General features: G+C 42.6%; 1 protein-coding gene across 1 annotated transcript in view; it reads left to right on the top strand.

Annotated features, from left to right (window-relative positions):
• The window catches only part of LOC122920027 (mucin-5AC-like), a 207,562-nt gene that overhangs the window by 148,486 nt on the left and 31,306 nt on the right, over nt 1-27,770 (top strand). Inside the window, exon 31 of the mRNA XM_044269237.1 lies at nt 25,777-25,817. Within this exon, the coding sequence (XP_044125172.1) occupies nt 25,777-25,817 (41 nt within the window). The remainder of the gene's footprint in view (nt 1-25,776; nt 25,818-27,770) is intronic.

Below are 27,770 nucleotides of genomic sequence, written 5' to 3'. Positions count from 1 at the left end.
AGCACCTGGCAGCAGGTGTATGGCATCAGGCGGGTGGCAGCATCAGAATAATAGCTGAAGCAGGTAGCCAGAAGAAACAGGTCTCTTTTGATAAAGTTTAGGTGTGGCACCATGGACGATCTAGTCTGATGCATTAGGCACTGGTGTGTGGAAATCCTGGCTGATCCACACCTGATTCATCTTCACAAAGGTCAGTTTCTCCACATTTTGGATGGATAGGTGAGTTCTCCTTGGGGTAACTATGGCCCCCGCCGCACTAAACACCTGCTTTGAGACCACACTGCTGGCCTGGCAGGAAAGCTTGTCCAGGGCAAGCTCGGGTATTTGCGGCCACAAATCTCGTTTGGTTGCCAAGTAGTCCAGGGGATCTTTGATGTGAGGTGGCAGGGTGCACTCCAAGTATGCCACAACCTGCTGGTTCAGGTTCTGCTCTATGTCTAGCTACTGCTGCTGGTGAGTAGTTTCTTCACTAGGCGCATGAAGAAAACTGCTCATCAGCGACTCTAGAATTAAGTTGCTGTTGATGGAGCTGGTGCTGATCCTGCCCCCCCCTCCCCCAGCAGCCATGGCAGTGGAACGTGAGAGCCCCCCAGTCAGACCTGCATGAAGATGGGAAATTGCGCACATACTGTAGGCAGTGGCTTAACTGACTACATAGTATGTCTTGATAGTAGTTCAGTTTGTCCTCCCTCTCAGCGGGTGTAAAAAAGGCCTCCAATTTGGACCGGTAGCCACTTGGTAGTCCACCACTTGAAAAGGTAAGGACTGCAGCACCAGCAACTTGGCCAGGAGCACATTCAGCTTCTGCGCCGTTGGATGAGTGCACACATACTGTTGTCTCTTGGCAATTGCTTCGGTGATTGATTGCTGACAAAATGACTGATGAGGAGTAGGAGGAGCAGGAGCATCAGGACCAGCAGATGATGGGAAGGACAGACAGCTCTCTTCAGCTGAGGTGTGGAGCCTTGACTGCATGAAATTGGGTGCATGCCACTGGGTGCTGCGGCAGGCCGGACCACCACATCAGAGCCATGGTTCTCCCAGGCCACTTTATGGTGATGCTGCATGTGTTGACGCAGGGCTATGGTGCCAACATTGGCACCCTGGCCACGCTTCACCTTCTGCCCACAAATTCTGCAAATGGCCATCTCACCTCCGGCGGCCCAACCAAAAAATTGCCACAACGCCGAGTATGGCATTTTCCCCCCAACACTCCTTGCTGACTGCCTGCTACCTCTACTTCAGTGAACCTCTGCATTGCTATTTTCCAGGCAGGTAGGCTCCTGTCAAGTGGGTGGTCTACCCAGTGCATGTTTGGCTCCCGACCTCCCACTGCTGCCACTCTGCTGACTTACTTCCACGCTACCACCTTGATGAAGGCCCTTTTTTACCTGGTTCCCACCCAAGTGCAATTGGCTACATCATCATCATCATCCGCTACTGTCTGCGCATCACTGATGTCCCCCTCAACTGTCTCAGGCCAGGAGCCTGACCGCTCACCTGATCCCACGCAAATCTCATCATCACTACTTGCCTGCCTACCAGAGGAAGAGGCAGATATCTCCAAAGAACTTGGCTGGGCAGTAGCTGCTGATTGTCCTGAAAAGTGGAGACGAACCTATGGCATATAATACTTCTTGCGATGAGGGAACAGAAAATGACAGAGGCAGGTTGAGGACAGTTGGGGGCACAGGGTCTGCTCCCGGCCATGTCAACTAAGCGTCATGTCAGAGGAACCCACGACTCTTGGCTGGGGGTGTTTGATGTCACTTGCAACGAAGTCGAAGACCGAGTCAACCATTCAAGCACCGCTGGGTTGCTGGTCAAGACACGACCGCTAGATTACAACGGGAGCTCAGGCCCCCCTCTGCGACTCCTGCTGCCACCCCCTCTTCTTCTGCTGCTACTTCTGCCTGCGACAGAAACATTTTGGCCACTGCTTATTACCTTTGAAGGGCCTGCCATCTGTCTGTCTGACATACTGTATAATAAAATAATTAAATTAACATTAAAATAATACACCCCAAAAAAGGCTGTAGTACAATGTCACTTCACTGCAGAACTGCAATTAAGACGTATTCTTTTTCCTATTAATACACCCAAAAAAAAAAAAATATAACAATCACAATTCACTGCAGAAAGGGTAATAGGACGTACGTATATTTCCTTTTAACACACCCGGTAAATGGCTGTAGTACAATGTAACTGCAGAACAGCAATTAAGACATATATTTTTTCCTATTAATAACCCCCCAAAAAAATTAAAAAAAATAATATAACAATCGAAATTCACCGGATAATGGCTAATAAGACGTGTGTATATTTCCTATTAATACATCCTGTAAACGGCTGTGGCACAATGTAACTAGTGATGTCCCGAACTATTCGCCGGCGAATAGTTCCTGGCGAACATAGCTTGTTTGCGTTCGCCGCTGCGGCCGAACATATGCGATGTTCGGTCCGCTCCCTATACATCATCATTGAGTAAACTTTGACCCTCTACCTCACAGTCAGCAGACACATTCCAGCCAATCAGCAGCAGACCCTCCCTCCCAGACCCTCCCACCTCTAGGACAGCATCCATTTTAGATTCATTCGGAATCTGCTTTCACAGATAGAGGAGGGAGAGTGTAGCTGCTGCTGATTCAATAGGGAAAGCGTTAGCTAGGGCATTGTTCTGTGTCCACAGACTCATCTGCTGTAAGGACAGCATCCAGACAGCACCCCAAAAAGCCCATTTCAGGGCTGGTACATCAGTCTGCTTTTTTTTTTTTCATATATACACTCACCTAAAGAATTATTAGGAACACCATACTAATACGGTGTTGGACCCCCTTTTGCCTTCAGAACTGCCTTAATTCTACGTGGCATTGATTCAACAAGGTGCTGATAGCATTCTTTAGAAATGTTGGCCCAAATTGATAGGATAGCATCTTGCAGTTGATGGATATTTGAGGGATGCATATCCAGGGCATGAAGCTCCCGTTCCACCACATCCCAAAGATGCTCTATTGTGTTGAGATCTGGTGACTGTGGGGGCCAATTTAGTACAGTGAATTCATTGTCATGTTCAAGAAACCAATTTGGAATGATTCGAGCTTTGGTGCATTATCCTGCTGGAAGTAGCCATCAGAGGATGGGTACATGGTGGTCATGAAGGGATGGACATGGTCAGAAACAATGCTCAGGTAGCCTGTGACATTTAAAAGATGGCCAATTGGCACAAAGGGGCCTAAAGTGTGCCCAGAAAACATCCCCCACGCCATTACACCACCACCACCAGCCTGCACAGTGGTAAGAAGGCATGATGGATACATGTTCTCATTCTGTTTACGCCAAATTCGGACTCTACCATTTGAATGTCTCAACCGCAATCGAGACTCATCAGACCAGGCAACATTTTTCTAGTCTTCAACAGTCCAATTTTGGTGAGCTCGTGCAAATTGTAGCCTCTTTTTCCTATTTGTAGTGGAGATGAGTAGTACCAGGTGGGGTCTTCTGCTGTTGTAGCCCATCCGCCTCAAGGTTGTGCGTGTTGTGGCTTCACAAATGCTTTGGTGCATACCTCGGTTGTAACGAGTGGTTATTTCAGTCAACGTTGCTCTTCTATCAGCTTGAATCAGTCGGCCCATTCTCCTCTGACCTCTAGCATCAACAAGGCATTTTCGCCCACAGGACTGCTGCATACTGGATGTTTTTCCCTTTTCACACCATTCTTTGTAAACCCTAGAAATGGTTGTGCGTGAAAATCCCAGTAACTGAGCAGATTGTGAAATACTCAGACCAGCCCGTCTGGCACCAACAACCATGCCACTCTCAAAATTGCTTAAATCACCTTTCTTTCCCATTCTGACATTCAGCTTGGAGTTCAGGAGATTGTCTTGACCAGGACCACAACCCTACATGCATTGAAGCAACTGCCATGTGATTGGTTGACTAGATAATCGCATTAATGAGAAATTGAACAGGTGTTCCTAATAATTCTTTAGGTGAGTGTATATATTGCAGTTGCCTGGCTGCCCATGTGTGAGAGGCTGCAGGCTCAGTCATAGACAGCACTGTGTGCACAGTGCACACCATTCATACAGGGTGTGACAGAAAATACCTTGCAGATAAAAAAAAATTCTATTTAATATTTTAATATTTTTCTGCAAGTCCGTGTGTGTCAGGCGCCCACACATACTGTATTGTGGCCACTGGCTAGTGGCTGGCTAGGCCTGCACTCATACCGTTACAGGGTGTCATTCAGTCAAATACCATGCAGAAAAAAAAATTATATTTAAAATTTAACTGTGATCTAATCACATTTGCAAGCCCCTGTGTGTCAGGCCCCCACACATACTGTATTGTGTCCACTGGCTAGTGGCTTGTTCGGCCTGCACTTATACCGTTACAGGGTGTCATTCGCCCAAATACCTTTCAGAAAACAAAATTCTATTTAAAATGTAACTGTGATCTAATGAAATTAGCAAGCCAGTGTGTGTCAGGTGCCCACACATACTCTATTGTGTCCACTGGCTAGTGGCTGGTTCGGCCTGCACTCATACCGTTACAGGGTGTCATTCGCCCAAATACCTTTCAGAAAAAACAATCTATTTAAAATTTAACTGTGATCTAATCACATTAGCAAGCCCATGTGTGTCAGGCCCCCACACATACTGTATTGTGTCCACTGGCTAGTGGCTGGTTCGGCCTGCACTCATACCGTTACAGGGTGTCATTCGCCCAAATACCTTTCAAGAAAAAAAATTATATTTAAAATTTAACTGTGATCTAATCACATTAGCAAGCCTGTGTGTGTCAGGCGCCCACACATACTCTATTGTGTCCACTGGCTAGTGGCTGGTTCGGCCTGCACTCATACCGTTACAGGGTGTCATTCGCCCAAATACCTTTCAGAAAAAAAAATCTATTTAAAATGTAACTGTGATCTAATCACATTTGCAAGCCCGTGTGTGTCAGGCCCCCACACATACTGTATTGTGTCCACTGGCTAGTGGCTGGTTCGGCCTGCACTCATACCGTTACAGGGTGTCATTCGCCCAAATACCTTTCAAGAAAAAAAATTATATTTAAAATTTAACTGTGATCTAATCACATTAGCAAGCCCATGTGTGTCAGGCCCCCACACATACTGTATTGTGTCCACTGGCTAGTGGCTGGTTCGGCCTGCACTCATACCGTTACAGGGTGTCATTCGCCCAAATACCTTTCAAAAAAAAAAATTATATTTAAAATTTAACTGTGATCTAATCACATTAGCAAGCCTGTGTGTGTCAGGCGCCCACACATACTCTATTGTGTCCACTGGCTAGTGGCTGGTTCGGCCTGCACTCATACCGTTACAGGGTGTCATTCGCCCAAATACCTTTCAGAAAAAAAAAATCTATTTAAAATGTAACTGTGATCTAATCACATTTGCAAGCCCGTGTGTGTCAGGCCCCCACACATACTGTATTGTGTCCACTGGCTAGTGGCTGGTTCGGCCTGCACTCATACCGTTACAGGGTGTCATTCGCCCAAATACCTTTCAAGAAAAAAAATTATATTTAAAATTTAACTGTGATCTAATCACATTAGCAAGCCTGTGTGTGTCAGGCGCCCACACATACTCTATTGTGTCCACTGGCTAGTGGCTGGTTCGGCCTGCACTCATACCGTTACAGGGTGTCATTCGCCCAAATACCTTTCAGAAAAAAAAAATCTATTTAAAATGTAACTGTGATCTAATCACATTTGCAAGCCCGTGTGTGTCAGGCCCCCACACATACTGTATTGTGTCCACTGGCTAGTGGCTGGTTCGGCCTGCACTCATACCGTTACAGGGTGTCATTCGCCCAAATACCTTTCAAGAAAAAAAATTATATTTAAAATTTAACTGTGATCTAATCACATTAGCAAGCCTGTGTGTGTCAGGCGCCCACACATACTCTATTGTGTCCACTGGCTAGTGGCTGGTTCGGCCTGCACTCATACCGTTACAGGGTGTCATTCGCCCAAATACCTTTCAGAAAAAAAAAATCTATTTAAAATTTAACTGTGATCTAATCACATTTGCAAGCCCGTGTGTGTCAGGCCCCCACACATACTGTATTGTGTCCACTGGCTAGTGGCTGGTTCGGCCTGCACTCATACCGTTACAGGGTGTCATTCGCCCAAATACCTTTCAGAAAAAGGTGTCATTCGCCCAAATACCTTTCAGAAAAAAAAAAGTTTTTTAAAATTTAACTGTGATCTAATCACATTTGCAAGCCCGTGTGTGTCAGCCAGGCCCACACAGACTGTACTGTGCCCACTGCCCACCACTTATATAGAGTGGCACAGTACCTTGCACTCATAGTAACACTTATCTAATAAAAAATGACAGGCAGAGGCAGGCCACGCCGCAGGGGCCGTCGTGTTCGTGGTGCTGTGATTTCCACTGGCCCTGGAATAATGCCCAGTATTCAGAGGCCACGTACCCTGAACCCAAAAAATTCTGAGAAAATAGTTGACTGGCTTACACAGGACACCCAATCTTCAACAGCTTCCGCTAAGAACCTTGACGCACCATCCTCCTCCAGCTCAGCTTTGGTCACCATTCTCCCGCCCGCCGCCACCACCACCACCACTACCACCACAGCCACCACAGCCGCTTCACTTGATCCCTCAGAGGAGATATTTACACATCAGTTGGATGAAATTAGCGATGCACAACCATTATTGCCAGAGGATGTAGATAACAGGGATATGTCTCACTCAGGCAGCATTACACAGATGGACGTACAGTGTGATGATGATGATGATGATGTTGTACCCGCTGCTGCTTCCTTTGCTGAGGTGTCAGATACAAGTGAAGCGGTTGATGATGACGATGTGTCCGTGGATGCCACGTGGGAGCCTGCTCAAAGAGAAGAAGAAGAGGGGGAAAGTTCAGAAGGGGAGACAGAGAGAAGGAGGAGACGAGTTGGAAGCAGGGGGAGGTCGTCGCAAGGAGCTAGTGGCACAGTCAGACAGCATGTATCGGCACCAGGGACTGACAATAGGGGATACGTTTAACTAACAAAAGGCCTGATGACATGCCTCAAAATGGTCCCCACACTGCTGTATTTAATGTCTGCATACCGGATGACTTTCGTGAATTCTCCGCCACCAACTAGGGTTCAAGCCGCAATGTTTTAGTCACCTTTCTGCCTTGAAAACATCAATTTTTCCGGCCGCTGCTACAACAGCGGCTGCAACAATAACATTGTTTTTCAGGCATGTGTACATGCCTAATTTTTCTGGCCTCTGGTGCTGCACTGTGGTTGCAAAAACAAAACAAAAAAAGGCACATACAAGTGTAAATTCCCCTTTCGTGATCGTTACCTTGTTGTGGTGAAGGGGCTTGCGTATCACAATGAAGCGATCATCACCTCTATGAGTGTGTTGGCAATGTTGCCACACCCCAGATGATAAGGCCGTTGCTTCATTATTATCAGACCAAAAGCGATCGGGACGTCTGGATGTTTTTTCATAGAAAAAACGTAAAATTTTTTATTTATCTTTTTTAAGTTGTATAGGTGAGTTTGTAATACATAAAATAAAAAAAGTCATAATAAAGTCTCTTAATAGTTTATTAGAAATAATGCAGACAATTTAAAAAATCCCCAACAATTCCAATACAAATCAAGTACAAAGCTCAGAACTAAATTATTCCAGGATGTCGTAATGGTTAGTTAATTCAACAATGGTTAATCAATTCGACACACGTCCCCGGATAGGGGACGTAACAGGGATTAAACTGATAGGAATAGGACTAGTTAAGACACCACTCATATAGGGTGTCACAGCACATTGCTCCGTGCACGCGCAGTGCCCCAACTTGGGAGTAAGAGGACCGACCAAGCTGCTTTTTCCATCTCCCGGTTCCTAAAATCAATTCAGTTTGGTGTATCAGAGTTTGGTCTATCACTGTGAAGGCAGTCGAAGATACCCGGCCTAAAAATTTTTTCACAAAAGGCAATCCCACCCTGATATGGGACGTAACAGGGATTAAACTGATGAGAAGAGAGAACTACAGGAAATGCCACTCATATCGGGTGGGACAGTAAATTGTACGGCGCAGTGACCGTGGCGTGGATTCAAACAAAGGGGAGGGAGCCAGCAATTTTTTAACCATCTCCTCATTCGAAAAATCTATTTAATAAATGGACCCCAGATTGGGGACGTAACAGGGATTAAACTGATGAGAAGAGAGAACTACAGAAAATAGAACTCATATCGGGTGTGACAGTAAATTGCACGGCACAAACGCAGTGACCGTGGATTCAAACAAAGGTGAGGAGCCAGCGTTTTTTTAACCATCTCCCCATTCGAAAAATCTATTCAATTCACCTTTCCGGGACCCTTGGTGTTGTACGTGGCTGGGTGGAGGAAGAAACCTTCAATGACATCAACGGGACCTGGCTAGCTTGGTATCCAACCTTGTGCAAATGGGAAGTTTGCGGTTGAGCAAATGGACTGTTTGCGGTGGTTTGCGGTGCATTAAAATGGGAGTTTGGTCTGTCAATGTCTGTGAAGCGGGCGTAACCCTTACACTACCTGATCGATCCAACATCATACCTGATCGTATACACACACTGGATGTTTTAAACAACGTTGTTAAAAAAAATAATTTGATTGTTAGGTGATTTTTGCCCTTTATGGATTAAAATCCAACTCTGCGTCAACTATGTAATTTTCCATGGGAGTTTTGCCATGGATCCCCCTCCGGCATGCCACAGTCCAGGTGTCAGTCCCCTTGAAACAACTTTTCCATCACTATTGTGGCCAGAAAGAGTCCCTGTGGGTTTTAAAATTTGCCTGCCCAATGAAGTCAATGGCGGTTCACCCGGTTCGCCCGTTCGCGAACATTTGCGAAAATTCACGTTCACTGTCCGCGAATGAAAAATGTTATGTTTGCGACATCTCTAAATGTAACTTCACCACTGAACAGCAATTATGACATATATTTTTTCCTATTAATATACCCCCCCAAAATGTTTAAACAATGCAAAAATAATGCAGAACAGGCTAATAGGACATGCCTATCTTTCCTATTAATACACCCTGTAAATGGCTGTATCACACATAACTTGCACCCCAATAACAAGCAAGGATTGCTGGAATTACTGATGCATCATATAGTGCAAATCACCTAAAAGCAGCAGTATAACTGCAATTTAGATCCCCAATTAGTGCAGCAAGTTGTAATAGAATTGCTCCTATTACCTATACACTTTCCTAATGCACCCTGTTATCCTTTTATAGTGTGGGTGATGCCTCCCTATTCTTACACCTTGAAAATTCTTTCCCGGAACTTCTAAATCAAATTTTCAGCACAATGAAGTCTTTCCCAGAACTGTCTCTAGCGCCTGCTGACGTCTCTCCCTGCACTAAGTAGACTGGAAAATGGCTGAATCCATGGCTTAGGCTATTTATAGGGCTGTGACATCACAGGGGCTGGCTGGCTGCTGATTGGCTGCATGCATGGCATTGTGGGTGATACCTCGTTCCCAGAGTTCTTTGCACCATGTCTTAACATGTGCAGCAGCCATTTTAGGAAAAAATGTGAATCGTTACTACGAAGCGTGAGGAAATTCGGCTTCGGTGCAAATCAAATTTTGTCCTGAAATTTAGATTGAATTCCACTTTATCAACTTCCATTCGCTCATGTCTAGTAGAAAGGTGTTCTACTTTAAATAGTTTCATTTATTTTTACTTAAAACTCCCTTATGAAAACCTATGTCAATGAGTTCAAAAAGGAATAAAAAAAGAAGTGTCTACAGGGTCCTCCTACTTGGTCATAGTAATCTCCATCAGAGAGTATCCTCAAAGCTTCTTTGTACTGTAGTTTACCCTCACCCCTTCCCCTTATATGCATTCTTAATAAAAATGTCTGAGTTAGCGATAAGATCATTTGTAACCCTAAATTGAGCTCTGGTAGTGGTCTTTCTAGTGATATTGGTTATTTTCTGTGTAGAAGCTTTCTAGGGGTGGTCCACGGTAAATGGAGGATTTATTTCTCAGATTAGAAGTTGAGTTAGCCAATTGGTCTGCTAGTGCTTCGACATCTACATAGTAAAGATCACCCCAATTGTCCTCATCTGTGTTTAGGATAATCGCTGCTGCAGTGGGGTGACCTATTTTTGTTAAGTGCTTCATCGCAAAATTATGTTTTATTGTTAGTTTACGTACAAATTGGTTGAGGGTTCAGGTCTAAAACAGTTCAAAGAGGTGCAGTCTATTAGAAAAACTAATGGAGAAGAAGCCAGGTGAGAGAAAAGGCTCTATTAAGTGTGGCTCAAGACGTTGTACATCAAGTAATGTAATATCAAATCAGATAGAGGAAGTAATTATCTCTACAATGGCTGAAACGGTCCAATTACAACATCACATGGACTGTGGCTCAACCAACATCATTTACATGTTATGCTGCCCATGTGAACTCAAGTACAAAGGAAGAACCACTCAAACAGTTAGGCCTTATGCACACGGCCGTTGTGCGTCCATTTCGTGCATTGGAGACCGAAATTTGCTGTCCCCAATGCACAGGCAACATCCGTGCGGCGGCCGGGACGGATCAAGACCCATTCAAGTTGAATGGGTCCGTGATCCGTCCACAACGTAAATAAATAGAACACGTTCTAATTTTTTGCAGTGCGAAGGCATGGACAGAAACACCACGGAAGCACTCCGTAGTGCTTCCATGGGCTTCCAATCCATGCTTCTGTTCTGCACTGGGTGAATGGGTCCGTGATGAGGGATGCACACACCGCCGGTGCCCCTGTATTGCGGACCCGCTTTATGTAACGGCCGAGTGCATGAGGCCTTAGGGAGAGATTAAATCAGAACCGTTCATATATTAAATACCTACCTTCAATTCACCGTAATAGAGTGTGTAAAACTATCATACCAGTATCTGTGTAGGAAAGAAATGTATTGGATTTTTCATTTAAATTCATTAACACCATTAGGTTTAGGGCTCATTCAGACGACTGCAAGGGCTCTGTGTCCATATTGCAGACCGTAAACTGCAGATCCACAATATACCAGCACTGGCCGTGTGCACGCCGTTCTGCTTATGCGGACCCATTGATTTGAATGGGTCAGTGATCCACGAAATACGGCAAAAGATAGGACATGGCCTACCTTTTGCAAAACAGAGGCACGGATTGGAAGCCCACAGAAACACCATGAATCGCTTCCATTGGCTTTCGGGTCTGTGCCTCTGCACCTCAGAAGATAGAACATGTCCTATCTTTTGCCGTATTTTACGTACCATGAACCCATTCAAGTCAATGGGTCCGCATCCGCAGCACGGAGCGCACAAATAAATCCCTGGAGTACACTAGTGACGGAATTGGGCATACTTTCATAGGCACATATAGGTATTAATGGACGAGTACTGTATGTATTCACTAAATAATACATATATTAGGGTGTAGAGAAACACATACAGATGCAGCCGAACTAAACTTGATGGTTAAGGGCTAGTTCACACGACCGTATGTCTTTTTTAGTGATTTGCGGGCCGTTTTTCCCAGATCGTTTTTTTTCTTTTCAGTAGTGTTTCCGGTTCCGTTCCGTTTTTCCATATGGCACATACAGTATACAGTAAATACATAGATAAAATTGGGCTGAGCATACAATTTTTAATAGATGGTTCTGCAAAAACGGAAAGGATACGGAAGACATACGGAGTACATTCCGTATGTGTTTCGCTTTTTTTGCAGACCCATTGACTTGCATGGAGCCACGGAACGTGATTCGCTGGCAATAATAGGAAATGTTCTATCTTTGAACGGAACAACGGAAATACGGAAACGGAATGCATACGGAGTACATTCTGTTTTCTTTGTGGAACCATTGAAATGAATGCTTCCGTATATGGACCGTATACGGAGCGCAAAAAACGTTTGTGTGAACGAGCCCTAACGTGTTAAGCAAATAGTGGCAAGAAAAAGATACTGCAACTAACTTTTAATGGATTTCAAAGGCTTTTGTCACAAGATAATCAAGATAACACTGTGCCATGTGTTAGCAGAGTCAAGTTTAGCTTGGATCTATACAATAAATGGTTTCAACATTAATAAGATATCACCAGAGGATTAATAATAATATCTTTATTAACTGATTTTTATATTTACATATACTTTATTATTTTATATCATATGCTATATTTTTATGTCCTTTACTTTCTTTTTAATATGGTTTTGTGTATGGCTTTTTATTGACAATTCATATGTCACATATTTACACTTATTTGTCACTATTTATTTGTCATATGTCACATATTTTAATTAATTTGTCACTATTTATAAGTTATATGACATATTTATGGACAAGTGTTGTTATTTACACATTTTTTAGCTATATCTTTTCATTCATAATGGCACTATTTATGTAGCCCTTGGTTATCATTTGTCATCCATGATAATCCTGTACATAGATCGAATGCTGCCTTTTATTCTTATCTTTAAAGGGAACAGGCCATTCAGATTATTTAGTTTTCGGTGAACGATTCATATTTTGTCTTTGCATTAATCATGCTATTCCAAGAGAATGCATGTCATATGCTTTTATGGTCTATCTATCTATTCCGTGTAGATGTTCATATTTTTTATTTTATTTTATAGTAATTCACATTTTTCCCACAGTCATGTTGTCCTTATTGGAATGCAGGGTACATCTTCAAATAGTTAATTATCCTATTTAGGCTCTAATATTGTATTGTATTGTATATTCTATGCTGCAATGCACCTAACTATTAAGGAAATGCCTCAGCGTTCCAGGGTGGAACATACCTCACAGTGTCGCCCCTCCGTTCCAGATGTGCTGTAGCATTCCAAGCTGGAGTGCATAACATTGTGCAGCTGTAGACTGGAAGTGACCTCACTGACACTTCCAATCCCAACATGCGAGTGAACACTAACTTGGCGGTGTGCGCTCATGTGGTGTGGTGCACTTGTGTTATATGTCTTTTGAACTCCTGATAAAGTGGTCCCTAGAACTCCCCGGAGCACGTTCAGTTTAACTAATAAAGCGTTAGCGTTTGATTATATGGAAGTCCTCCTGTATCTTGTGGGATTTTATCTGTGCTGAACACCTACAAGCAACCTTAGCGGGGGAGGAACAGTTTTGTAAGGCTGAGTTCACACGGGTGAGATTTCCGGGCGGGTGCAATGCGGGAGGTGAACGCATTGCACCCGCACTGAATCTAGACCCATTCATTTCTATGGGGCTGTGCACATGAGCGGTGATTTTCACGCATCACTTATGCGTTGCGTGAAAATCGCAGCATGCTCTATATTGTGCGTTTATCATAGAAGTGAATGGGGCTGAGTGAAAATCGCAAGCATCCACAAGCAAGTCAATACAGTCTATTCACTGTATTATTTTCCCTTATAACATGGTTATAAGGGAAAATAATGGCATTCTGAATACAGAATGCTTAGTAGGTGATCAATTGAGGGTTAAAAAAATAATAATAAAATGAACTCACCTTCTCCTCTTGATCGCGTAGTTCCCGGTCTCTTCTTTACTTCTTTAATGATGAGCTGTCGGCTAAAGGACCTGTGGTGACGTCAGATCACATGTGATTGGAGCATGTGATCTGACGTCACCACAGGTCCTAGCAGATCACCTACTAAGCATTCTGTATTCAGAATACCATTATTATTATTAACCATGTTATAAGGGAAAATAATAACATCTACACAACACCGAACCCAAACCTGAACTTATGTGAAGAAGTTCGGGTCTGGGTACCACAGTCGGTTTATTATCACGCGCGTGCAAAACACATTGCACCCGCGCAATAAAAACTGAACATCGGAACGCAATTGCAGTCAAAACTGTAATGCCAGTAGAAAACGTGGCTAATGGCATTACAGTGATGGCAATACTTACCAGCATGTTTATTGGCTGCTTAGAAGGCGCCAAATGTGCTGAGAGGAGACTTGAGCATGGCACTCGAGCACATGTGGTACTCGGACGAGCATGCTCGCTCATCACTAAAAATAATCCATATTTGATGTGTACTACCTTTTTCCATTCAACTTCTGCACTCCTATCCTATTGGCACCCTGTCTTTTGAGCTCAGATCCATGCATAACTTCTTTATTTTATTTTATTTTTTGGCACTACAAAAAACTAATAAAAGCTGCCAAACTAGAGACCAAGAGATTAATTGCCAGAGAGAGCAAAACTAACCCTAAAATGTTCTTCGATTATATAAATGGTAAAAAGTATAAATCTGAAGGTGTCAACCCTCTACAGAGCAATGAGGGGGGAGTTGCAGAGAGCGACGAGGAGAAAACAAAGCTATAAAATATTTTTTTCGCCACTGTATTCACTGAGGAAAAGAAACTGTCAGATGAAATGCAGAATGTAAAAGTAAATTCCCCATTAAAAGTGTCCTGTCTGACCCAGGAAGGAGTACAACAGCGACTTAAAAAAATTAAAATAGACAAATCACCAGGGCCACATGGCATACACCCCCGTATCCTAAGAGAATTAAGTAATGTCATAGCCAGACCCTTATTTCTGATATTTACAGACTCTATACTGACAGGGAATGTCCCACAAGATTGGCGCATAGCAAATGTGGTGCCAATATTCAAAAAGGATGCAAAAACAGACACCAGAAACTATAGGCCGGTAAGTTTAACATCTGTTGTGGGTAAACTGTTTGAAGGTTTTCTAAGAGATGCTATCTTGGAGGATCTCAATGAAAACAAGCAAACAACATCATATCAGCATGGCTTTATGAGGGATCGGTCATGTCAAACTAATTTAATCAGTTTCTATGAGGAGGTAAGTTCTAGACTTGACAGCGGCGAATCAAGGATGTCGTGTATCTGGACTTCTCCAAATCATTTGACACTGTACCACATAAAAGGTTAGTATATAAAATGAGAATGCTCGGACTGGGAGAAAACGTCTGTATGTGGGTAAGTAACTGGCTCAGTGATAGAAAACAGAGGGTGGTTATTAATGGTACACACGCAGATTGGGTCACTGTCACTAGTGGAGTACCTCAGGGGTCAGTATTGGGTACCATTCTCTTCAATATATTTATTAATGATCTTGTAGAAGGCTTGCACAGAAAAATATACATTTTTGCAGATGACAGTAAACTTTGTAAAATAATTAACACTGAAGAAGACACTATATAGCTACAGAGGGATCTGGATAGATTAGAGGCTTGGGCAGAGAAGTGGCAGATGAGGTTTAACACTGACAAATGTAAAGTTATGCACATGGGAAGGAATAATGCAAATCACCCGTACATACTAAATGGTAAAACACTCGGTAACACTGACATGAAAAAGGACTTGGGAATTTTAATAAACAGCAAACTAAGCTATAAAAACCAGTGTCAGGCAGCTGCTGCCAAGGCCAATAAGATAATGGGTTGCATCAAAAGGGGCATAAATGCCTGTGATGAGAACATAGTCCTACCACTTTACAAATCACTAGTCAGGCCACACATGGAGTACTGTGTACAGTTCTGGGCTCCTGTGAACAAGGCAGACATAGCAGAGCTGGGGAGGGTTCAGAGGAGGGCAACTAAAGTAATAACTGGAATGGGGCAACTACAGTACCCTAAAAGATTATCAAAATTAGGGTTATTCACTTTAGAAAAAAGACGACTGAGGGGAGATCTAATTACTATGTATAAATATATCAGGGGTCAGTGCAGAGATCTCTCCCATCATCTATTTATCCCCAGGACTGTGACTGTGACGAGGGGACATCCTCTGCGTCTGGAGGAAAGAAGGTTTGTACACAAACATAGAAGAGGATTCTTTACGGTAAGAGCAGTGAGATTATGGAACTCTCTGACTGAGGAGGTGGTGATGGTGAGTACAATACAGGAATTCAGGAGGGGCCTGGATGTATTTCTGGAGTGTAATAATATTACAGGCTATAGCTACTAGAGAGGGGTTGTTGATACAGGGAGTTATTCTGATTGCCTGATTGGAGTCAGAAAGGAATTTCCCCCCCCCCCCCCTTAAGTGTGGAAAATTGGCTTGTACCTCACTTTTCTTTTTCCTCTGGATCAACTTGCAGGATAACAAGCCGAACTGGATGGGCAAATGTCTTTTTCTGCCTTATATACTTTGCTACTATGTAATAAAAAGTGATCAAAAAGTCGCACACAATTCAAATTGGTATAACTGAAAAGTACAGATTGCCCCACAAAAAATTTAGCCCTCACACAGACCTGTACACATAACTACAAAAAAGTTATAGGGATCAGAATATGGTGACAATTTTATTTTTTTTCTCTCAAAGGTTTAAAAAAAAATTCAGTATTAAAAAGCAAGAAAATTTTTACAAGTGTGGTATCGTTGTAACATTACTAACCTGAAGAATGAAGATAACAGGTCAATTTTACTGCATAGTGTACGTTGTAAAAATAAAAAACCTTTGTCAGAATTAAATTTTTTCCCAATTCTACCCCATTTGGATTTGTTTCTCGCTTACAACCACATGGTTTGCAACTGTAAATGGCGCCATTAGAAAGTACAACTTGTCCCACAAAAAATAAGCCCTCATAAGGCTATGCGAACGAAAAAATAAAAAAGTTAGGACTATGGGAAGGTGGGGAGTGAAAAACGAAAATGCACAAATGGAAAATCTCAGGGTCCTCTAAGGGTTAAAAAATAGGACACATTAAATGTCTCTCATAAATGTGGTCCAAATTGTGCCCAATTCTGGAACATTTTATGTACTAAGAGGGTTATTTTTTAGGACCTGAGTTTTAGATGCTGATCTTTATAACCCCTGCGCTGTCAGTGAATCTGCCCAAATTACGTACAGACGCCGGGTTCTACATAACTTCAACGTATCCACTGCCAGTCTAAATGTAAGCCAGCTTCTTTGCTGGTGTAGATTTAGACAATTTTCTATGCCTACAACTGATTATGATGAATGAGAATGGCCTGCTTACCTTTCCCCTTCCCCGCCCATGCAACGCCCACTTTTTTAGACTAGGCGCGAGCAGGGAAAAGTTGCAGATTGCGGTACAAATAACCTCTGATGGTGCTTGCGAAGGTCCTGGTGCAGGGTGGGAGGCATCTGGGCCTGCACCTTTGACAGGGGATTGGCCAGCATGTAACACAGTTGAAAAGGAGGCAGTGGTGTGACCCGCAGACAGATTGCGGACCCAGGCGTTCGGACAACCTATTATGGTGCTTTGATGCCATATGCCGGATCATGCTGGTGGTGATGAGGTTGCTAGTGTTCACTCCCCTGCTCATTTTTGTTTGGCACAGGTTGCAAATTACAACTCTTTTGTCGTCCGTACTTTCCTCAAAAAAGTTTCCTCCGTGTAACGGTTGCGGGCCTGTTTGGTGTAGCCTGCCTTCTCCTTTTTGCCACCCCACTGTCTCTTCCAGACTGTTGCGTTTCAGCATATCCCTCCCCCTCTGTACTGCTGTCTTTGCTCGGTTTGCCACCTTCCGAGGTTGGGTCAGTGACTTCATTGTCCAGCACCTCCTCTTCCACTTCCTCACTCTGCTCATCTTCCTGACCTGTTGACCTAACAAGAGCCTCACTTATTGACAACTGTGTCTCATCCTCATCATCCACCTCTTGAGACACTAATTGCTGTTGACTTATTGGCAACTGTGTCTCATCATCATCATCATCCACCTTGTGAAACTCTAATTGCCGTTTCCCACCGTAATCTTCTTGTGACTGGGGGTGCTCAAGAGTTTGGGAATCAGGGCAAAAGAGCTCATGTCCCTCTTCAAGCGGGGTAGTTGATAGGCTCAAATGAAGGAATGGTGCTGAAAAGAGCTCCTCGTAATATCCCAGTGTGGGATCACTTGCTTGGCAAGATTCTCCATGGTGAGAGGAAGGAGGATCAGGGTGAGGATTGTGTTGACCAGACTCTTGGCTACTGAGACTGGACTTGGTGGAAGACAGAGTGGTGGTTAACCGACTGGAAGCATTATCTGCTACAATCCAACCAACCACATGGTCGCAATGGTCTGACTTCAAGAGCGTTGTCCTGAGCTGCCCTGCAAACTGGGACATGAAGCTATGTATCGTGGATGATTGTTTTACTTGTGTTCTGGCAGCAGGCACAGTTTTTAACGCGTCCAGAGCCACAGCCTCTGCGTGCACCATCAGCATCACGCACACTTCCTTGTCCCTTACTGCTTGCATTCTTCATATTAAATTTTATATATACTTGAAAGTATGTCACACGTACAGTAGCGTTGGATTTGTAAGTGTAGACACAAAAAAAAAAAAAGGTATTTGGGATGCACACACGTTACACAGAAAAATACCTTAGATAATGTCGCTTATGTCAGCAGCAGCTAAAATAAAATTACAGGGAATGTCACAGATATTTTGGATGTGGAAACATTACACTGGAGAAACACCGCAGATAATGTCGCTGATGTCACCAGCGGCATAATATAAAATTACAGGGAATGTCACAGGTATTTTAGAAGTGGAAACATTACACAGGAAATGTACCCCAGCTGACACCGTCTACAGAAAAAGTACACTGGATGGCACTGATATTGTTGGGATGCGCACACGTTACACAGGAGAAATACCGCAGATAATGTCACTGATGTCAGCAGCGGCTAATATAAAATGGCAGGGAATGTCACAGCTATTTTGGATGTGGAAACGTTACACAGGAGAAATACCGCAGATAATGTCGCTGATGTCAGCAGCGGCTAATATAAAATACAGGGAATGTCACAGGTATTTTAGAAGTGGAAACATTACACAGGAAATGTACCCCAGCTGACACCGTCTACAGAAAAAGTACACTGGATGGCACTGATATTGTTGGGATGCGCACACGTTACACAGGAGAAATACCGCAGATAATGTCACTGATGTCAGCAGCGGCTAATATAAAATGGCAGGGAATGTCACAGCTATTTTGGATGTGGAAACGTTACACAGGAGAAATACCGCAGATAATGTCACTGATGTCAGCAGCGGCTAATATAAAATGGCAGGGAATGTCACAGGTATTTTGGATGTGGAAATGTTACACAAGAGAAATACTGCAGATAATGTCGCTGATGTCACCAGCGGCTAATGTAAAATTACAGGGAATGTCACACGTGTTTTGGATGTGGAAACATTACACAGGAGATGTACCCAAAGTAATGTCACTGTCCGCAGCGGACACCGTCTACAGAAAAAGTACACTGGATTTCACTGATATTTTTTGGATGTGCACACGTTACACAGGAGATGTAGCGCAGCTAATGTCATTGTCCGTGGACATCATCTACGGAAAAAGTACACTGGATGTCACTGATATTTTTAAGATGCACACACATTACACAGGAGATGTAGCGCAGGTAATGTCGCTGTCTGCAGCTGCCTAACTTTTGCACGCTATTTAGCACAGAATGCGCTAAAAATAAATATTGCTGCGACACACAATAGTCCTTAAAAGGACTTTTGGGTCTCTGACAAGTTTTTCTACTGAAAAAAAACAAAAACAAATTTCACTCCCTACACTGTCTGTCCCTTGCTCAGCACAGCTCTCCCTGACTAACACTGAGCCGAACACGTGTCATCGGGTGCTATATAGCACCCTATGACGCGTTCCGGCCAGCCAATCACTGTAATGCCCGTTTATTAGCTGCGTAGCAGCCAACAAACGTGCGGGGAGGAGACTCGAGCATTGTGCTTGCGCACATGCAGTATTTGTCCGAATTCCGCCATGTGCCAAGCCTCGAGATGCTCGAGCCGAACTGGTGTTCAGCCAAGCATACTTGATCAACACTAATATGCGCTACTAACATTTTCTAGATAAACCTAAAATGCACTCTAAGACCTTAATGTGACCTTCTCTAAACTTTTGAATGCACACGTCCAACTGTTCAATGATTCAGGACATTTTGCACAACGTGCTATTCTCTAACAAGGACACCTACATTTTTGCTCATACTGTATGCCTGTTTCTTATAGTCTGCAGTCAGTGTAGTCCTGCAGTGCCAGACTCCCTGACTGCTTCCTTAAATGCAGAGCGTTCAAAAAATGGCTTTGCTCAGTCAGTGAGGGAGCTGTGCTGTGTGTCTTCATAGGTCTGAAGCCCCACCATAAACTGCCTCCCCCTTCAGTGGCAGACAGGTTTCCTAGGCACTCCAACCTCACGGGCCCTATAGCAACTGCCTGGTCTGTGCCTCTATTGACGGTACACCACTGACATATAAATATTCAGTTTTTGGGGGCTTCAGGGCTTTTTTCTGCATGTTTTGTGTGGTTTCTTGCGTGTGTTAGAATAAGGGATATTTTTTAGAGAAAGGTTGTTTTTTAGCTCTTACATAGATTTGGGGGCAGGGTTGTATTCTCATAGAAGCCCATACATTTTAGGCACAACAGGTTTTTATTAACCCCTTCCTGACCCAACAATTTTAGGTTTTTGCACTTTTATTTTTTGCTCCCTGCTTTTCCGGAGTCATCCATTTTTTATTTTGCCATTCACATACCCACATGAGAGCTTGTTTTGTTGGACAAGTTGTACTTTCTAATGGCACTATTTAATATTACACACAATATGGTGGGAAGCTGAAAAAATTCAAAATAATGTGTAATTGATAGAAAAAGCGCAATTCTGCCACCTCTTTATGGGCTTTGTTGTTACAGTGTTCCCTATGTGGTAAAACTGGTGAGTGCTCTTCTTTTATATAGTATTTCTTATGTTTTAATACTGAAAAAAAAAACATTGGAATAAAATACAAAATTTTGTTTTCATCTTTATGTTCTAACCCCCATAACTTTTTCAAAGTAGATCTCTGGAGCTGTGTGCGGGCTTGGTCAGACGATCTGTAGTTTTTTTTTAATCATTTCGGAGTGTGTATGACTTTTGAATCACTTTTTATTCATTTGTTTTAGGAGTTAAAGTGACAAAAAAAATTGTCAATTGGCCATTTTGATTTCTTCCCATTACCCAGTTCAACATATTAGATTTTAATAGCACAACGTAAATATAATTTCATGATCATGACAAAAAAATACCCCAAAAATAAATTATGTAGAAGAACAAGCATGGCAGAACACTGCAGAGGAATGACAGGAGACACATCTAAGGCCTCATGCACACAACGTTGTTGTGGTCCGCATCCGAGCCACATTTTTTGCAGCTCGGGTGCGGACCCTTTCACTTCAATGGGCCGCAAAAGATGCAAACTTTTTTTTCATGTTTACATTCCATTTTTTGCGTTCCGTATACGGAACCATTCATTTCAATGGGTCCGCAATTTTTTTTAATGTACTTCGTATGCATGCCGTTTCCATATTTACGTTTTTCTGTTCCGTTCAAAGATAAAACATGTACTATTATTGCCCACAAATCATGTTCCTTGGCTCCATTCAAGTCAATGGGGCTGTAAAAAAAAACTGAACGGATACGGAATGCGTATCCGGTCCGTTTTTGCGGAACCATATATTCAAAATGTTATGCCCAGCTGAATTTTTCTATGTAATTACTGTATACTGTATATGCCATGCTTCCGTTTCCGTTTGCAATCCACAAAAAAACAGAACGGAAAAACAGAACGGAAGCGGAATGGAAACACTGCTGAAACAAAAAACTGAAAAAAGGGATACATTTAAAATGGATTGCAAAATACTAAAAAAAGACATACGGTCGTGTGCAAGAGGTCTAATGCTGTACGGAGATCCTTCTCCGTTAAGCATGAAAGGTTTGCATATTTTCAATTGAGGTTAGCACTCTCTAGCACCTTGAATAGTAATTCTTTTATTATAGATACTCCTGCATTTTTACAGGATTTAATTCGTAAAAAAATTGTCACGAGAATTAAATTATCGCACTGTTATAGACATTTAATGCATAACTTCTTTTCTGGTGTTCTCTCTCCAGGACAGAGAGCCTGGTCCTCTCTTCTTTTAGAGGGGGGCTCTCCAAACTGGGAGAATATAGGGGAAAGTTTAAAATTGGTTTCACATAACTTTAACCACATCGTGGTACAATTTAATATTTTGCACAAAATTTATGTGACACCTGTATGGTTATATAGAAGAGGATTCCGGGCCTCCTCTGACTGCCCACGCTGTGGCGGTCCCGAGGCAGATCATTTACATCTGTTTTGGGACTGCCCAATGGTGAGTAGGTACTGGAGCTTAGTCCAAAATTGTTGTTCCCCTGTCCCCCAGGATCTGGGTCCTGGGAGACTTATCTGAGGTTAATCATCAACCTATAAAAAGTCATTTGTTGATTAAGGTGATGTTCTTGGCTAGGCTCCTGATTTCAAGATCGTGGTTCTGCTCTTCCGCCCCAGACTGTAATAATTGGCTGAGTCTGGTGGAAAAAGTGAAAAGCTATGAGAGGATCCTACATAGACAAAGAGGATCTTATTCAAAATGGAATAGCTTATGGAAAGACTGGGACATGGCTAATTAATTCGGACTTTTTTTCCCTTTTTTTCCCTTTTTTTTGGTGTTGTTTCCTGCAAGGTGGGGGATGGGTGGGAGGGATGAGTTGGGGAAAATTTAATTTGTCCGGTGTTTCCTTATGTACTTTATTGATGATGTGAAGGTATATCCGAGCACGGGTGGGTCTCCAGGATGGTGGAGGGGGGACTTCCTGGCATTAAATGATGTTGGGAGCTCTCAGCTATTTAAAATACCGAGCGATATGTGGGTGGGGGGTCGCGGCTTGGAGTCCGGGGGTCCCCGGGTGCTGGGCGCGGCTCGGGGTACGGCTCTTCCCGTTGGATACGGAGTTCGAGCGCAGGCAGGGATGGATCATACGTGACGAGCACGCTATTGTGTGCCCTTTTAAGGAGACAGAGCTGATTTCAGGCTCTGTTCTCTGTCTATATTTCCTTTTCCAGCTACCAGTATCTGACATTCGACTTGAGTTCCCTGCTGCATGAAATATCTATGTGAATGTACGTAAGGTATGGCGAACTATGGCTCTGATATGATTAATTATATGGGGATGAGGGTTATTTTGTGAAATATGTGAGTGGGTTTTCGACCACTGTGTTGAGACTGCTGGACCCCCTCTTCTTGGTTTTTGTTCTATTAAAGGCTTGCGATTAAAGATCGCTGCAAGCTCGCCTACAGGTAGTATGGGAATATCAAGCGATTGGTCATACTGGTGCCAACCTCTTGGCTTGTATTTTTCTGTGTCTGGGTGAGGGCGTGCGCGAGTGGCGCTCACTGCTTAGTGGATGTCTGGACGTCGGACCTCTATCCCTATAGCCACATAGAACTTGGGCTGAGAGTTCATTTATTTCATTAAGCCATGGATGCTGGATGGTCCTGGTACCCTCCCCTCTAGGAGACCTCCCTTTGTTTTTTGTTTTTCCTTTTTAATGTTAACACTGCTAGGGATATTTGTATGAAATTATTGTTAATTATGCTCACAGATTGGAAATGGTGGACTCATGGAATATGTAATAAGGATTTAAAATTTTGTATTGAAATAATAAAATATAAAAAAAAAAAAAAAGCATGAAAATGTAAGCACTCCGGCGAGGCGAAATGAGTTATCACTGACGTTTCGCGAGACTTCGGTAAATAACTTGGGCATTTGATTATCAAACTTGAAAAACCAAGTTTTAAAATGGTTTTCAAGTTGAAAGATAAAGTCCTGAAGTTATTCACCGAAGTTCTTTGCCTCGCTGGAGCCAATACGTTTTAATGCTGTATGGAGATGAATCTCCATACAGCATCAAAATGAAGTTTAGAGCAAAGCGACTTCAGATCTTGGATCCAAAGCTTGTTTCGCTCACCCCTAATGATGACCTATTGTCAGGATAAGTCACCAATATCAAATCGGCGGGGTTCCGACTTTCTATGTGAGCACTGCTCAATGTTCATTACACTATACGTTGTCTCCTCTGGTGTAGTGTAATCAAGTGAATGGAGCAACTACTTGTCATTACACTGCGCCGCCAAAACATCTGAGACAAAGGCAGTGTAATGAACAGGAAGCAGTGCTCTCATATAGCGCAGCCTCCTCTACAAACAGTTGATTGGCGGGAAACCCTGACGATCACCCCCTTTATCTGGAGCTGATCAGAACCATTAACCACCTCTATGCTAGGTCTAATTATTAGAATTTATTTCTAATTTTCTGCTGTCTAAAGCCAAGGTACATGATGTTTTTGAATATTGGGAATGGACAAATTGTTTGAATAATGGCACAACTCAAGGCAAGTTTACCTTACCCCTTAAAAACGTTCCTGCATTGCGCTAACCTTTTGTAAATAAAATCATAAGTATAATAAATTGTAGAAATACTGTGACTAGACCCTAACTAAACTTTAGCCAAAGCAGGGCCCATGATTATCAACGCAATGAAAGTGGACATGCATCTGGTCTATATAAATTTATGGTTGTCCCTTAGTCACTTCTGCTCTATTGGGCTTTAAGTATTTTAATCTGAGCCATAGGTACTTAGCTGGGGAGGCAACCAAGGAATGTGGCCCAAGTGCATTAAAGAATGAAGGGAGGGCGGCGACTGCCCAGAATTACTCAGTTTAGAATCTAGAAATATTTGTCCTTTGAGAAGGAAAGCCCAGCTACACCATGCTGACCTAGATTTGTTACACTCCACATACTGAATATCCATTCCCATGCATACTTTGAAGGTCACTTCTAATATAGTTTGAAGATACTTCTTCTTTTTACTTTTGGATTTGGGAACTGTGATATTAAGGCAATACCACAAGTAAATCTGGCGGAGTGTCAAAGACATATGTTAATAAGCCACACATGTGTGACCTGAAGCAAATGTCGATGTTAGTGGGAATGGAAATGCTCTGTGGCAGTTATGGTGGGGGCAGATGTTGGAGTAGATCAATGTTTATCCATGCCTAATATAAGTAGGCTCCGAGCATTGCTTCAAGCTTTGCCGCATGGTCACTGCAACTCCGTTCAGCAAATTTGAGATGGAAAAGCATCTTCATCATTAAAATCAAACTGGGTTGGTTGCTTTTGGTGATGCACCTACTGATGGCCTTAGTGCTTTCTTTGTTTTAGCAGTGACCATGGCAGCAGATGAGAAAATCTCGAGAAAATCTCAGAACGTGTCCATTAACTTGCAGTAGAGTACCTACGTAGTGAGTTAGGCTGGTGGTACATCTGCAACGCTCCGAGCCAGTGGGTATATATATATATATATTCCCCTGTCTTCCTTTCACTTGTAACACTTATAGTCATGTATTTAGTATACCCTGTATCAAGCTATAAGCCTTGGTCTTTGCTAATTTACCTGTGTTTAAGCCATACTTACTGTCCAGTTTTATGACCCATCTGTACTTTTATTTGATTTTTATATTTACCAATCATAGCACGTTTCTGAGCACTTTTGAATTTCTGGTGTTCCTGCTACTTACAGTATACAGAGCCTAAGTGTAGGTTCACATCTGCAACAGGTAAATCAGATTTTGTCGATTCCGTCAGAGGAGCAAACTAATGGAATTACCGTATCTGCTGAACCCATTCCGTTTCACTATAATGGGATCCAACTGGGATCTGACGAGTTTCCAACATAAATGCAGTCATTCTACCAAAAAAATACTGCTACTCTATCTATCTATCTATCTATCTATCTATCTATCTATCTATCTATCTATACTGTCTATCTAACTGTCTATCTATCTATCTAACTTTCTATCTATCTATCTATCTATCTATCTATCTATCTATCTATCTATCCATCTATCATATATCTATAGACATATAAGTACACACATATAAATATTTGAAAGTTTAAATAATATGTTTTATCCCTCTCTACAGAAAGGCCTCATTTCTGTGTTTATAAAGGCTACAGATATAAGGTAAGATACTCATTAATACTTTCAGTGCTTTTTTATGATATATCTGTGATATCTGAGGGTGGTAATACTCAATAAGGTTGCCATCTATTATTGTAATTAAAGTTCAGGGTAATTACAGTACTGCAAGGTCCTGCCCCATTGTCAGTTGCACCTTAATTTCTCCTCGGCAACAGACTACAACGGTTCTCTTTGTCAGAATGATGGTTCTGTTCACATAGCATTTAGACACTACGGGGGACATTTATCAAATCAGATATGTCATTTCTGTGATCTAAAAAAGCCACAAGTCGTGGCAAATGCGACTTTTTCTGTAAGCATTTGGTTCAATTTACAACATTTTGTGATCCTCAAAACTTTTCACAGTGGTCTATGTTTAAGAGCTAAAAGTAAGATTAGACCGGGATTATGGCTCATTTACTACATGTAACTTTTGGAAAAGTAGCACAAAACGTGTAACCTACGCCAGGCAACCCCCTAGTGTACTTTTAAACATAAAGGTGTAAACCACATTGCACTCATTACACATATATTGCTGAAGTGTAACTAAACTTTTATACTAAATTTTAATATGTTGTCCCTAACCCCCTAAAAAATATTTTCCTAATATACTTTATTTATTAGTTTTATATTTGTACCATACTTTTTCACCCCTAAAGCGCACAATTCACTGGTGCGCTAAAACTCAGTGCTTCCTACACCGCTGAGCCGTCAGCGGTGTATGGAGTACAGAGTACTCATTTTATGAATGGGGCCGCAGCAGCGCAGGGAGTACGGGCAGGAGCACTCATTGCTGCTCCTGCCCGTGCTCCATGGACTATTACTAACTGCTGGCATAGCACAAGGGTACCCTGTACCCATGTACTATGCCAGGATTAGCTGAGCGGAGCAGGTTCCTGCTTCTGCCTGCTCTGCTCAGCTAATAGAACTGCATGTCAATTTGGACATAGATGATTGGCTCTCTTTGCCCAAGGCGTTGTGGGCTTCAGACCACCATCCTTCCCTAAACATTACCAATAGCCTTAAATAAAAGATAGTTAAACCAATCCCCTTCTTATGCTAAAGTAGAGAGGAAAGTGGGTAAGTCAAGTCAACCTTATTTCCAGCTTTATCAAAAAGCATAGTCAGCTATGCCAAAATCATCCAGTGCACATGTAGGGAATAATTTATTATTTGTCGTTGTTTTTGTGTCAATTTTAAGTCTGGCTTTGCTTTGTGTACACCATTTCATAAAGTAATCAGTATAAAAATCTCTTGGAAACCCCTTAACGACTTCAGCTTCCAATACAACCTATGGGTGATTATTAGTGTTGATCGAGCACCAAAGTGCTCGGGTGCTCGAGTAGAACACCTCAGGATGCTCAGGTGCTCTACAGAGCTTCAGAGCACAATAGAAGTCAATGGGAGAAACCGAGCATTAAACCAGGCACCCCCTGCTCTGAAGAGGGGAGGGTGTCTGGTTCACAGGAAAAGGTCAGAAATCGATGGAAACACCACTGAAATGGTTCGGGAACAGCATGGGGAGGATGTCTGGATGCATCTTGGACTCCCAGGTCGCTGCTGGAAACAATGTTGTCCGAGTAGTACACCACTTTTACAGACTGACAATAATACATACAAAACCGAAGATAAAATCGATTTTAGAGGAAAAATTGTTAGGAAACATTCTTTCCCATATATTTACTTGTATATAAAGTGCAAGTGCTGCCAAAAATTACAAGGAAGAGGCCCTCCGATACAACCTGTATATCAGATAATGGGGGGCCTCATTCACATTGTGGTACAATTGTTCAGGTAGTGGGACTCCTACACTCATAAAGCCTATGCACTAAGTGAAAGGGCTGCCAAAAAATGACAAGGAACTGGCACTACAATACATCCTATATTACACATAAAGGAGGGCATCATACACACCCTTGAAAAATTATGATTGATGGCCCGCTGATGACCCTCAAA

This window comes from Bufo gargarizans, chromosome 10, assembly GCF_014858855.1.
Source record: "Bufo gargarizans isolate SCDJY-AF-19 chromosome 10, ASM1485885v1, whole genome shotgun sequence".
NCBI classification, from domain to species: Eukaryota; Metazoa; Chordata; class Amphibia; order Anura; family Bufonidae; genus Bufo; species Bufo gargarizans.
Note: the sequence above shows the minus strand (reverse complement) of the source record. Positions and strands in the feature narration are given on the sequence as shown.